The sequence below is a fragment of the Equus asinus genome, chromosome 5 (genome assembly GCF_041296235.1).
Source record: "Equus asinus isolate D_3611 breed Donkey chromosome 5, EquAss-T2T_v2, whole genome shotgun sequence".
NCBI classification, from domain to species: domain Eukaryota; kingdom Metazoa; phylum Chordata; class Mammalia; order Perissodactyla; family Equidae; genus Equus; species Equus asinus.
Genome location: NC_091794.1, coordinates 106,228,790 through 106,242,205, shown reverse-complemented (window position 1 = coordinate 106,242,205; position 13,416 = coordinate 106,228,790). Strand labels below are relative to the sequence as shown.

The 13,416-nt window shown below is 37.7% G+C and overlaps 1 protein-coding gene across 30 annotated transcripts in view; it reads left to right on the top strand.

Moving 5' to 3' along the window:
• Positions 1-13,416, top strand: part of KIF1B (kinesin family member 1B) — a 135,021-nt gene that overhangs the window by 71,103 nt on the left and 50,502 nt on the right. The window contains exon 21 of one of the 30 annotated variants that reach the window (XM_070511130.1): positions 4,521-9,325. The exons of the other annotated variants lie outside the window; for them this stretch is intronic. Coding sequence (XP_070367231.1) covers positions 4,521-6,005 — 1,485 coding nt within the window. The 3' untranslated portion in view covers positions 6,006-9,325. Of the gene's footprint in view, positions 1-4,520; positions 9,326-13,416 lie in introns of those variants that run through there. 30 annotated transcript variants of the gene reach the window in all.

Sequence of the window (13,416 nt, the reverse complement as noted above, 5' to 3'; positions counted from 1 at the left end):
GTTAAACTGTGTCTAAAAGTGTTGCTGCACAGTTGCATGTGTTAATCCTTTTCTGTTTCTCCCTGCATGGAGTCTGAATTCTCAATTAGGGTCTTTGTGACATATGGGATGGCAGTAGAAGAAGGGGCTATACAACCAAGTCAGATAGGAGAGAGAAGCCTGGTTTCTCTGGGTTGAGAAAGGGTTTGGATGAGCAGCTGAAAAGGTCACAGCTTATAACGCCAATGGCTTTAGAATTTTATGATGGTAATTGATTTTCCAGGTTTGAGAGAAACTGAATCTCATGAATAAATAAGTTGATCTGTTAGTTAGATTTTCATTTTTAAAGCCATCCAATTTTGGTAATGCCAAATTTGGTTTAATTTTGGTTAAAGCCCTGGTTAGCAGAAGCTTCTTGGCATTCGTTTGATATGTAAGAAAAGGGTATAACAAATCTTTGGATACTGTGGATGCAGTTTAGGAATTTCTCATTTTTAAGATTATGGACTTCTTTTAAGACAAGGGAGTATTAGGAAGAAAGCAGGGGTACTAGTTTCTTCCCTTAGTGTAAAATACAGCATGTAAACTACAGTAGTACACTATGGCCTTATAGCCATGCTCTACTTTGGAGGAGAGAGGCTACTGCTAAATGGGCCAGAAAAGCCAAGGACTTGAGCAAAAGCAGCGTTTTCCAGGGCAACTCAGTTCTTAGGCTTGGAAGTGGGTTAAACCAGTTAGTCTGTTATCTTGGAAATTATAGTAAAGCCCACAAAAGAATGGACTGTAAGAATAATTCAAGTGTTAGGAGCAAGATAATAGCAGTATTATAGATAAGAGTCTCTTTAGGAGGCCTAGTTGGCATTTAGTTTTTAATGAAAACAAAGATTTAGCTACAATGTGGTTAGGGGCTTGAAAGATTTGTGACACATGAAGGAGCCTTTTATCTTAATAATGTAGTGTCATTTAATAACATGCCTCTGATGGTCTGTGAGAGAGCAAACAAGGACAGGTATAATTAAGCTGTATTCATTATTAACAATAGTGCCTTGTATTTGTATAGTGCTTTATAATTTACAGAGAGCTGTAACATCCATCATTTTTTTGATTCCTGAAACAACCCTTTTTGGTAGGTGTGTGTGTAAATTAAATGAGTAATATTACCTCCAGTTTACAGTTGAGGAAACTAAGGCTAAAAAATGCTGTCTTGCTCACTCTTAAACACCTAAGTCAGGGTTCTGTCCAATAAAGCACTGCTTCTCAGCCACCTGGGAGTCACGTTAAAATGCACATGCTAATTCAGTAGGTCTGGAGTGGGACCTGAAATTCTGCATTTCTAACAAGCTCCCAGGTGATGCCAGTGCTGCTGGTCCTGGGACCAACCTTTAATTAACTAGGTGGCAAAGAATAATGATGGCAGGTGCTCTCTTATACCCAAGAGCTGGTGATCAGATATATGCTCTGAAATAAAGACGATGACCTTTGAATAAAGAGAAAGTAAATGTCTCTAAGACATATTTAGTTTCCTGGGAACACACTTAGTCTGCAACTAATCAGGTTCTGGTTATCATCTGCTGTGTGTATCTCCAAGGAAACGAGGATTTCAAGAGCAGCTTCTTAAAGCAAGGAGGTTGCTTTCCTCCCATAAGTCCAACTGTCTAATTCACTTAAATTTCTTGTCCTCAAGAGGAATTGATTTCTAATGCTTTAGCCTGAAGAATATCTAGCAGTAACGATACTGAATGGAAGATATATTTTTATGACCCTGTATTGGTCAACCAACAGATATATTTCAAATGCATCCTATGAATAAACATTAAGAGGATACAAAGGAATTATTTTTCAGTAAATATTTATTTACTGTTTACTATATATAATTATTTTTGCATAATGACAGCATTAATAAATGGAATTCAGGCTCTTGAGTTTTCTATTATGATAGTTCCCCAAATGCGTCACATTGATAGATTGCCGAACATTCTCTTATAGTTAGTGCTCTGTTATACACTTAGTCCTTTCTGAGCTTGCTTTTTTATACATGTGTTTTGGTGTCTTCTCTCTTCTATTTGCATAAGCTTCTTATAGAGTCTTCTGGAGACCCTTTTTGCATTTTGGTATTTAATGAAAACAGAAGGATCATTTAGTAATATGTAAATTGGCCAGACATGAGTAGTTTTTCCAACTCTGTAATAAATGAATCTAAATATTTTTAAATCTTTTTTTTGACATGAGATAGGATATACATCTTGGCACATAAACTTTGCATGCAGAGTTTTTAGTATCATGTCACTAAATGATGGAGGGATGATGTGTTTGAGCTACAAGGAGAACATATTCTAGAGAGTCATTAAAACAGTATTTTAAAAAGAAATAAAATTGTGGCCACTTGATTTAATCTGAGTTCTTTTGGATTTATGTAGGCTCTTTTATTTATGTTTTATTTTAGAATTTAAAGACATAACTTTTGTCTCTCAAGCATAATATTAAAGCAATGATTAGAATATTTGTTATTACTCAAATTAGGTAGTATTCACTTCATCCTTTAGCAATTTTAAAAGGAAAAGAAAACCAGGGGAAAAAAAGTGATAGTTAATTATGTGGGAAGAATCAGAGTTTGTGTTCTGTGAAACTCAGATTATACGTATTTGCAAGAAAAGCTTTTTAGGAGTCAGACATACCTTTTTCTGTAATGTTTATTAATATTATCTTTTATCACTTAAGATTGACCATTTTGATTTTTTAAACTAAAGATGAAAGAAAAAGTGTCTGAATTTACCTTTATCTGGTTTTTGTTGCTAAATTTTCAAATAGGTGGGGGTTATAAATGGGCTTAGTACCTACTTTGTAGACCAATAGAAATAATACAAATCAGTAGCAACATCTCCAAATTCAGGGGCCAAGTTATTGTCATTATTGTTAAAGGTTATGTTTTTGTTCCCAAGAAAGTAACAATACATAGAAATCTTTGGTCTAGAAAGCAAAATATTATTTTATCAGTTTTGATTCTTTTTTTTTAAGCTCTATACTAGAGATAATTTTGGTAATCACAGCCAAGTAAAAGAGACTATTAAGAATATTTTCATTTACTAGACTACCTTGGACTACTCTTCTAGTGGCTAGTTTCTTTTCCCAGGAACTTTTATCTCCTGAGTAGAAATTCTTGCTTAATCCTGTCCATCATAGGAAATTCTAAATCCAGCATTGCTTTCATTTAGATGTCTGTTATCAGGATTTGCTTCTGTTAGTTAAGAACAATTGATTATTATCCATAGCTCTTGAAACTACGTAGTTTTGAACTTTGGCTGCTGTTTTAGGCCTAAGTAAAGTTTTTTGAAAAAGAGGTAATAGTGCAAAGATAGCTGGAAAGACAGTGTTAGAGATAACATTTTGAAGTGTATCCATTTTACGTAAGCAGAAGATGATCTTTGTGTTCTATGTGTTGATGGGAAGAGTTGTCACTTAAAATGATATTCCTCTAATACCTAGAAATGCCATGGGTTTTCATAGATAGAAAACATCTCTCAGTTGTCTTTATTAAAATATTACCTGGGGAATTTAAATGATGTTTAATGAAAGTATATTTGCCTAGCTTAATTTATGTTTTGGAAATTTATTTCTTAAAATTTAGAGGTCAGGTGTTTGTTGGTCTAAGTGTGTGAAAAAACAAAATAGCAGACCCACTATAAGGATCCTTTTTTATGCTTCTTTGTTCTCTGGGTAACAAACTTTAATGTCCAAATGAAATGGATTGATTTGACACGACACAAGAAAGTAGCAAATCCAGTATGTGCTCATGGAAAGACTAGTTTTAAAACCGTCTTCTAGAAAAAAACAATATGATTGATAAAAAACCTCACATGGAATGCTAATAGGGATTCTTAGCATTTTTAACATCATCCCTGTTTGCTTCTTTTTCTACTTTCTTATATTCTAACTTTTTTCTAGGGCTGCTCTTTTTAGTAAAGCTAAACAAATGTGGCATCCTACAGCCTTACTAACCTTTGTTAATCCGCCTGCTCGTCACATCTTGTATGGCATCTGTGCTCACTCATGGGGGAAAGAGTTTCTGGAAGAAGCAACAGCAATAACCAAGGCAAATGTGGGGAAGTGGCTGCATGGGTGTTAGCATGTATGGGGTGTAAGTTTTACTTCATTTTCTTGAGATAGCGGAGATGTTATTTCACACCATTTTGTTAATAACTTCATATGACCTTAGAGTGAGAGACTCACTCACTGTGTCAATCTTCCCAAGAAATTTGATTATAGATTTCATCACTTAAACCGGGCAGTGGAAATTTGGATTAGTGTTACTAAAGCAGCAAACAAATCTTTATATTAATAATAATTTACATATGCCTGTGTCTTAATAGACTTGCACATCATTTAGGATTTTTTTGTTTCGTTTTTTTTTTTAGTTTTTTTTTGGTTTTGTTTTTAAATTTGGTTAAGGTTTTTTTGCTTGCTTTTTCTTCAGTTTGATTTTCCTTTTTTATATTTTAATTTTGGTTATTTTGGGGCCATTTTTTGATTTTGTTTTTCCAAAGGACGCGGATTCTGATAGCGGGGACGATTCTGACAAGAGGTCCTGTGAAGAGAGCTGGAAACTGATTACTTCTCTGAGAGAAAAGCTCCCTCCTAGCAAGTTGCAAACCATTGTTAAAAAATGTGGCCTCCCCAGCAGTGGGAAGAAACGAGAACCAATTAAAATGTACCAAATTCCCCAGAGAAGGCGCCTCAGTAAAGATTCCAAGTGGGTCACCATCTCAGATCTTAAGATTCAGGCTGTAAAAGAGATATGCTACGAGGTTGCTCTCAACGATTTTAGACACAGTCGGCAGGAAATTGAAGCCTTGGCCATTGTTAAGATGAAAGAGCTTTGTGCCATGTATGGGAAGAAAGATCCCAATGAGCGGGACTCCTGGAGGGCAGTGGCCAGGGATGTCTGGGACACTGTTGGTGTAGGGGATGAGAAGATTGAAGACGTGATGGCCAGTGGTAAAGGTGGGACTGATGTAGATGACCTCAAGGTTCATATAGACAAGCTGGAAGATATTTTGCAAGAAGTCAAAAAGCAAAATAACATGAAAGATGAGGAGATAAAAGTCTTAAGAAATAAAATGCTCAAAATGGAGAAAGTCTTGCCACTGATTGGATCTCAGGAACAGAAAATTCAAGGAAACCACAAAGCAAAGGAACCTGTTGGTGCTGGTGTCAGTAGCAAGTCTGAGAATGATGTAAGTAAAGGAGACAGTGGAGAACTTGGGAAAGAAGAACGTGTTTCCCAACTGATGAATGGGGATCCAGCTTTTAGACGTGGACGTCTGCGTTGGATGAGGCAAGAGCAAATTCGATTTAAGAACCTGCAACAGCAGGAGATAACAAAGCAGCTTCGTCGGCAGAATGTGCCTCATAGGTTCATTCCTCCTGAGAACCGCAAGCCCCGGTTTCCCTTTAAGAGCAACCCTAAACACAGAAACTCTTGGAGTCCTGGGACGCATATCATCATAACAGAAGATGAGGTTATAGAGCTTAGAATCCCAAAAGAGGAAGACGGAAGGAAAGGAAATAAAGAGGAGAGCCAAGAAAAGGGGGGTAGAGCAGCTTCTAAAGATCCCCAGTTACCGTGGGTCTCTCAGGGCACACGAAGTCAAGACCACATTCAAGTTAGCAAGCAGCATATTAATAATCAACAACAGCCACCCCAGTTACGCTGGAGAAGCAATTCTCTCAATAATGGTCAACCGAAAAGTATGCGCAGCCAGGCTTCTGCCTCCTCAGAGTCATTAAACTCCCACAGTGGTCACCCTACTGCTGATATGCAGACTTTCCAGGCGAAGCGCCATATTCATCAACATCGTCAGTCTTACTGTAATTATAACACTGGTAGTCAGTTAGAGGGCAATACAGCTAATTCCTATCAGAAGCAGACTGACAAACCTAACCACTGTAGCCAGTTTGTGACACCTCCACGGATGAGGCGACAGTTCTCAGCACCCAATCTCAAAGCTGGTCGAGAAACCACAGTATAAATTACTGGACAAACTTGAAATCTTGGTGGAGGAAACAGGCGATGTTAGCTTATGATTTGAGTTGGTTCTAGCCTTGGCCTTGAGTTCCTATCATTTACATTATGATTTTATGTTGCGTTCCTACAAATATTTTAACTGATTTTTAATATTCTTAAAACATAAAACACTGGTAAATATTTGAACACCTCCCTTTTGTTTGTATACCATGGGCAGTTTCTGGAATTTTGGACAAAACACTGAGACCTCCTTTATTTTTCTGACACTTTCCTCCTTTCTTGGTGCCTAGATAATATACTTATTTACACAGACTCATTTTGGTGTAAGTTTATGTTTTTATAATGCCTGTAAATTGATCTGATATCCAGAAAGACCTGCCTTTTAGTTTATGCTGACATTCAAAAGAGGAATTCAATATGTAGAACTAAATGTCTATTTTTTCTCCATAAATGTTAGACATTAGTTTAAAAATAACAACATGCAGCTGTGTGGGCACAGCTTTGGATTTCTCATCCATGTCTGTTCTTTTCTTTAAATATAATTTGAATTTTCAAAAGCCAAAACTTAATGTCTTTGGACATATTTTATAGTACACAGCTTTGCATCTTTCACAGAACTTCCACATCTTCTTCTTCTTCTATATTTCACATAGAACTGATTCAGTAGTTTTTTTTTCTTTTGAATGTATCAGTATATTTATGAAATTTGTCATAATACTGAAATCTTTAAATTGGCACCATATCTGGATTTCTGTCTGTGGTTTGCATTTTGAAGTTTAATGTATAGTTTCTCACACACACACACTGAACTATTCACCAAAATCATGCCAACAGAAATACCAACAAAATACTTGTATGTTCCTTTGAGCAGTGTATATGAGTTTATAGGGAGATTATTTGGTGGAGAAAGGGAAGAGGTGGGACATGGGGAGAACACTACAGCATATGACTATGTGCTGCTTATGTTCACTTGTTAGTGAAGTAATGAAATAAATTAACTTTGGGTTTAGAATAAAGGAGATGATATATAATAAACTATTCTTTGGTTAATAGTAGTAATGCTCATAGATACTCAAGCAAGGAAAGAGATTTCCTGATGAACATTTGTTGTATCAATACCTCATTTTATTGTGTTGTGGTCTCAGTTTGCCTCTCGGGAGAATCCACTAAAAACGATGGATTTTAATGAGAAGAAAAGGATAGTTTTCTACATCCTTCCTCATCTCTTGAACTTGTCGGAAACTTTTTTAAGAGGTGGTGTGAAGAGCCGGAGATGTCTGTGAGATTGCCTGACTTCATGTTGTTGAAGATTCCTAAGTCACCCTAAGTCATCTGTCAAACTCTTGTCTTCCAGATGGTGTGAAAAATTGCAGCCAAAATAGCAATTAGCATTCAAGGAAACCTTAAAGATCGTGATTATATGGTTTTTTTTCCTTTGTGTGTGGGCACTATGCTTTATTAGAACACATTATTTTTAATCATAGTATTTTTTCTTTGCTTTTAAGAAAATGCTTTTTTAATGCACAGAAAATTGCTTCCAATTAACTTTGGGGGATATTTTTGCCTTCGTAGCTAGAATAGTCCTAGTCTTCAACTGAGGTTTTATGGCAGATTAGACATGGGTGAATGATGTTTGTAATGGGTTGACTTAATTGAGATGACAATCTCCTGTACCATGTGTTCTGAATGTACTCGATAGGCTACTTCAAGTCAATCACTTCAGTGCATCTTGTGTAAACCCCAGTTGTCCTTCTTTATTCTTCTTAGACATAGATATGTTAACTACTCCTTTCTTGCAAAAATTTAATTTTCTAATATTAATAATAATAATTACTCAGCTTTCAACTCTGTAGCAAAAGTGAGCTCTCATTTTCCCTAACTTGAAGTAACATAGGATAGACCTATAGATTTTCATTTTTATGGTGGCCTTTTAATCTTCTTATGGGCAGGTGCCTCCTTTTCCACTGAACAATGGGAATGGGTTTCTACTGGTGATCAGGTGACATTGCAAAATGAAAAGTAATACAATATTTTCACTTAGAAATGTGGGTTGTGGTAATCACTATACCCACACTGATATTCCAAAGAATTAGGTTTGTGTTTGTGCTTTGTCTGCTGATCCAGTTGCCCTCATATTGCTGAAATGTTTAGATATCTAAAGGAGCCCTTAATTTCACATGACCAGGAAGAAAGGAACCAAGGTTTGATTGATTGCCATATATATCCCTTCATGCATTTCAGAGCAGATGCTTGACTTAAAAAATAACTTTGTGTGAATGAAAGTATCTCATTGACTCTTTCGCTGAATAAGTAACTAGGACCTTGCTTTGTTTTTGTGAGCTATTAGTGTAGCCTCTATTGCTTTGTTTCTTTTTAAATTTGACGCTATCTCTCCCTAAGCTTAAATACTATAAGACCAAAGAGAAATGGTCATCATTAAACTATTATGTTATTAAAGTATTCCTAGCTATTATCATAGAAAAATGAAAAGTGTTTGTGCTATTGAAATTATACAGTGATCTGACAATAATGGAAATGTAGAGGAGTCCTAATTAATTGGTATAGTTTCACAAACCAAAATGGTATTCCTTGGAGAGTTAAAGACATTCTGTTTATCTAATAAGTCTCAACCAAAGGGCTTTTCTTTTATTTTTGTCATAATTCTTTCTAGCGCTTCAAATTGTTTCTCCTTTCACTGGAAATGTGTGGTTTATTCCATTGAAGTGACTTGAAGTGACCTCTCGTGCTTTAGGTGCAGGCTGATGCTGAAAAAACAAAACACAGATTTGCCACACCCATGTCTGCATTAAAGGCTATTAGACCATAGGAAGTTACCTAGATTTCCTCTGGTCAGCTGCTGTACCCCTGTGCCTTACTGGTCCTTTGTAGACTCGCCTTACTGATTTGTTCAAAAGGCTGGGAGGAGGGAAAGCTAATGTGTCCTGGTGTACCTTAATGAAGATGCCTTCTTAGGCACAATGCAAAGCACGTATTTGTTCTATACTGTTAGAGCTGGATTCTGCATTATGAGCAATTTTCACAATTGTCCAGTTTATGTCATCTGTCTGAGATTTTTAAATCTGCTATAGATAGTTTGAACCACTCTAGGTTGTGAAATGTATTGGTTTCCTCGCATCATTACTGTAAAAAGATGTTGTGGATGTTCTTGTTAACAAACTATGGATTTCTCCCCCGATTCTTAAAAAAAAAAAATGCTTGAAGACTGTTGTTGAGTGCAAGATCTACCTTTTCAGAAAGGGAGAGTTAGTATGTAATGTTAAAAAATAAAGTCCTCATTCAATAAAAGCTGAAATCATTTTTTAAGAGTGTGATTTCTCTGTGATGTGGGAGGAGGGAAAAGTGAAACAGAGTGATACTAATTAAACTTGGTCTTGACTTTTATTTATTACTTTTTCATCTGAAGATGGATCCAGATCTTTTATATATATATATTTCTACATGAACTTGATTAGTTTAAAGCTTTTCCTTTTGTTACCCTTTTCTTTTTTTCAAATTCTTTCTTAAATAAGATCTTTAACCCCTACTTTATGCTACATTTTACTTAAAAACTTTTCTAGTATAAATGAGTTATCAGATATCACTTTCTGATTTCTTTGAGTTTACGTTAAACTGTTTTCAATTTTTTTATTGTATAATCTTGATTTGAAGTTTTAGAAAATGAAGTGGTATGCTTCCCTTCATGTAGATAGAAGCTAAATTTCTAAGAAGCTTTGAGTAACTCTGTTTAGCTTTTCTTTTTTCCTTTAATCACTGCTTTTCTCCACCCAGAGTATTGGTGGTATGCTAGAGGTGAAACAGGACAAAGCAGAAGATTTTTCTGGAGTGGACCATGAGGCTTATTGAACATTTGGTCATGACGTTTTTTATATTGAAAAACAATACAATCATATATTATGGAGTAGAAAGAAAATCTGCATGAGATTTTTTTTCCCCCATTAGTTTTTAATGTGAAATTCAGAACTTGAGAGGAATGTTCAGGCCTCATGCTCTTTCCCTTCAGGTACTTTGTGTTTTTCTGCTATTGGAGAAACTGGTGGAAAAGTTGCCAAGAGCCGACCATTTCTAAGGTGACACAGATGAGTCCACTGCAGTATGATATGTGCAGTGATAGTTGTGTGTGATAGGGTGAGGGGGAGAAGATTTTTGAGGGAGGAAGCCCTGAGCCAAGAGCAGAGTCCTAAAGTACAACTGGGAATTGATCCAAGTGAAGAATGGCGGGGGAAGGAGGAAGCATGTCAGGTCTAGGGAAGTGCGAGTAACTTGGGGTCGTCAGAATGCCAGCTGTGTGTCAAGGAGCGGTAAAGATGAGAGGGGCTGGGGTGACACGGCCAGATCATGGCATGCCAAGGGTTTGGGATTTTATCTTGAGTATGATGGGAAGGTACCAAATGATTTTATGTGGGGAGATTGCATTATTAGATTCATTTGGCCATTTTAGAAATGGCCAAAGTTAGGGTTGGAGGATGGGTTTGAAGAAGGCAAATTCAGAGCCAAGTGCTCCAGTTGGGAAGTTGCTGTGTGAACTAAATAAGAAATGATGCTTTCCAAAGGCAGGGAGAAAGTAGAGAGGGAATGACTCTGATAGATAATTTGGAGGTAGAATTGAATTAGTTTATGGGTGGAATAAACCTCGTATACACAACCCACAGGTTGATGAAGGCTCTTGCTTGGATCACGATTGGAAAGTAAAGTAAATGAGACCAAGATGGGACTGAGAGATTGGGAGAAAATAGGAGCTGCTCGGGTCTAAGAATAGGTGTTGTGGGACCCCTCGAGGGATAGATCTTAGACTGTCTGTACAGTGCTGCTGTTGGTGAGCAAATTGAGGTGTTGACAAGAACTGGGGCGTAGATATCTCCCTTCTGGCTATTGCTTGCTAATTATAATCTGCCATTAAAAGAGGAAGGCAGTATTAGTAAAAGGAGCCAAGCCTCTGATGTCAAAAACAGCCTAACCAGAAAACCCAGAATGATGACACTGGTTTTACCTTAAGTGCCACCTCCTCAGAGCTGCCCTAATCGTTGCAGCATCATCTCTCACCTAGAGTACCATGGGAGCCTAACTTGTCTCTTTGCTTCTGTTCTTTTTTTCTTAAAGATTTTATTTTTCCTTTTTCTCCTCAAGAGCCCCAGTACATAGTTGTGTATTTTTAGTTGTGGGTCCTTCTAGTTGTGGCATGTGGGATGCCGCCCCAACATGGCTTGATGAGTGGTGCCAGGTCCGTGCCCAGGATCCAAACCGGCGAAACCCTGGGCCGCTGCAGCAGAGCGCGGGAACTTAACCACTCGGCCACGGGACCGGCCCCACTTTGCTTCTCTTCTTGAACCCTATGATCCTTTGTCCACGTAGCAACCAGCATCATCGTTTAAAAACAAAAATCGGATCTTATCAATGGCTTCCAGTGGCTTCCCATTGCACTTTAAAATCTGAATTTCTTACCATAGCCTGTGAGACTTTTCATGTTTTGGCTTCTTGCCTGCCTCTCTGACTTCATCACTTAACATTCTCACATTGCAGGCCCTTTGGACTTTTGTTCCTTGAACTTGCCAAGTTTGTTCCCACCTCTGGGCTTTTGCACTTCCTTAAGAGTGCAATCCCTTCTCATCATGCTTTACTCCTCTTCTGGATCTGCACTCATGTGCCACTTTTCCTGCCCCAGGCCAACTCTCCTTGTTTTAATAACGATAACCTATCTTGCCTACTTGTTTGGTTCTTCTTCCTTGAGAATGCAAACGCACCTAGAATAACTACCTTCTTTGTCTTGTTTGCTTTATCATTCATCTATACACATCACCCAGAAGAGTGGGTCTCAAAGTATAGTGTGCATCAGAATCCCCTGGGGGACTTAGGACAACACAGATTGCTGGACCCACCCCCATTTTCTGATTCAGAAAGTCTGGAGTGGGGCCTCATAATTTGTATTTCTGTTAAGTTCCCAGGTGATGCTAATGCTACTGGATCAGCAACCACCTTTGAGAACCATTGGTCTAGAACAGAGGTTGACACACTTTTTCTGTAAGGGGCCAGAAAGTAAATAGTTTAGGCTTTGTGGGCTCCCTGGTCTCTGTCACAACTACTCAACTCTACTATTGTAGCAGAAAAGCAGCCATAGACATTATGCAAAGGGACGGACATGGCTATGTTCCAATAAAGCTATATTTGCAAAAACAGACAATGGGCTGGATTTGGCCTGCAGGCCAGTTTGCTGACCCCTGATCTGGAAGATACCCACTTTTGAGAACTATTAACTGAAAGAGCAATACATGGCTGTGTATTTGATCTAGAAGACAGATATGTGCTAGATGCTGGTGATTCAGTGGTGAATGACAGATCTCTGACCTCGTGAAGTTCACAGGGTTGTGGAGGAGATAGCCATTGGACAAACAATCACACCAATAGTTATACAGTACATTTATGACATAGGCCATGAGGGAAAATACATAGTGCTCTGAAAGTTTGCAACCAGGTGCCTCGGAATGAAAGGTGGCCTTTCCTTGCTCTCAGCTGATCTTTTATTTTGTTTCACTGAGAAAGGAGCAATCAGAAGAAAACTTCCTTTTCTTCCTACTTCTGGTTCTGCATGCATTCATCATGCATCCGTACCAATACTTCGGCTCCCCTCCTGTTGGTGGATGAAGTGTCCTTGCTCTTGTCTTAGCCCAGCCTTTGTTCCCTGCATTCCATCTATGTCACCTTCCCAAGGACTTACTATACATTTACCCCTTCTCTTTTACAACATCACTTTCTCTTCTGGATGATTCCTGTCAGCATTCAAACATATCTTCGTTTCACCAGTTTCAAAAAAGTCCCATGAACCCTGTGAACTGCCACTCCATTTCTTTGTTCTTTTTCATGGGAATAGAGAGTTTTCTGCTCTTATTTCCCACTTGTCTACCTCCCGTTATTTCTTTTTATTGTTTTCTCTCCCCATTCTTGCTTGAACTCACTCTAATCAGACTCTTGTTCCCACCTCACCGCTGAAGCCACTCTTATCAGGGCCACCAAAGATCTTCATGGTAACAAATCCGGGGGTGTTCTCTCAGTCCTCATCTTACTAAATCTGTTTAGCATTTGATGATGAAGATAATAATTCATAGTATTGAGCATTTACTTGCACCACTAAACTTTTTGCAGCTATTAGCTCATTGAATCCTCACAGCATACAACATATTATTGAACTCGGTGGAACATTTTATAAACAAAAAAGCTACTGATAAATACATTATGTTTTAGTGTACTTTCTGTAATTATCCTAGTTTTTACCATGAAATTAACAGAACAGTAGGATCTGAATCTCTTTATCCATTTGTTGTAGGAAAATCCAACACTTAAGAATTTTTCTGGTGACCTACAAAATGTCTTTGTTGGAAGCTCCTATGCAGCGTGGTTTGGGG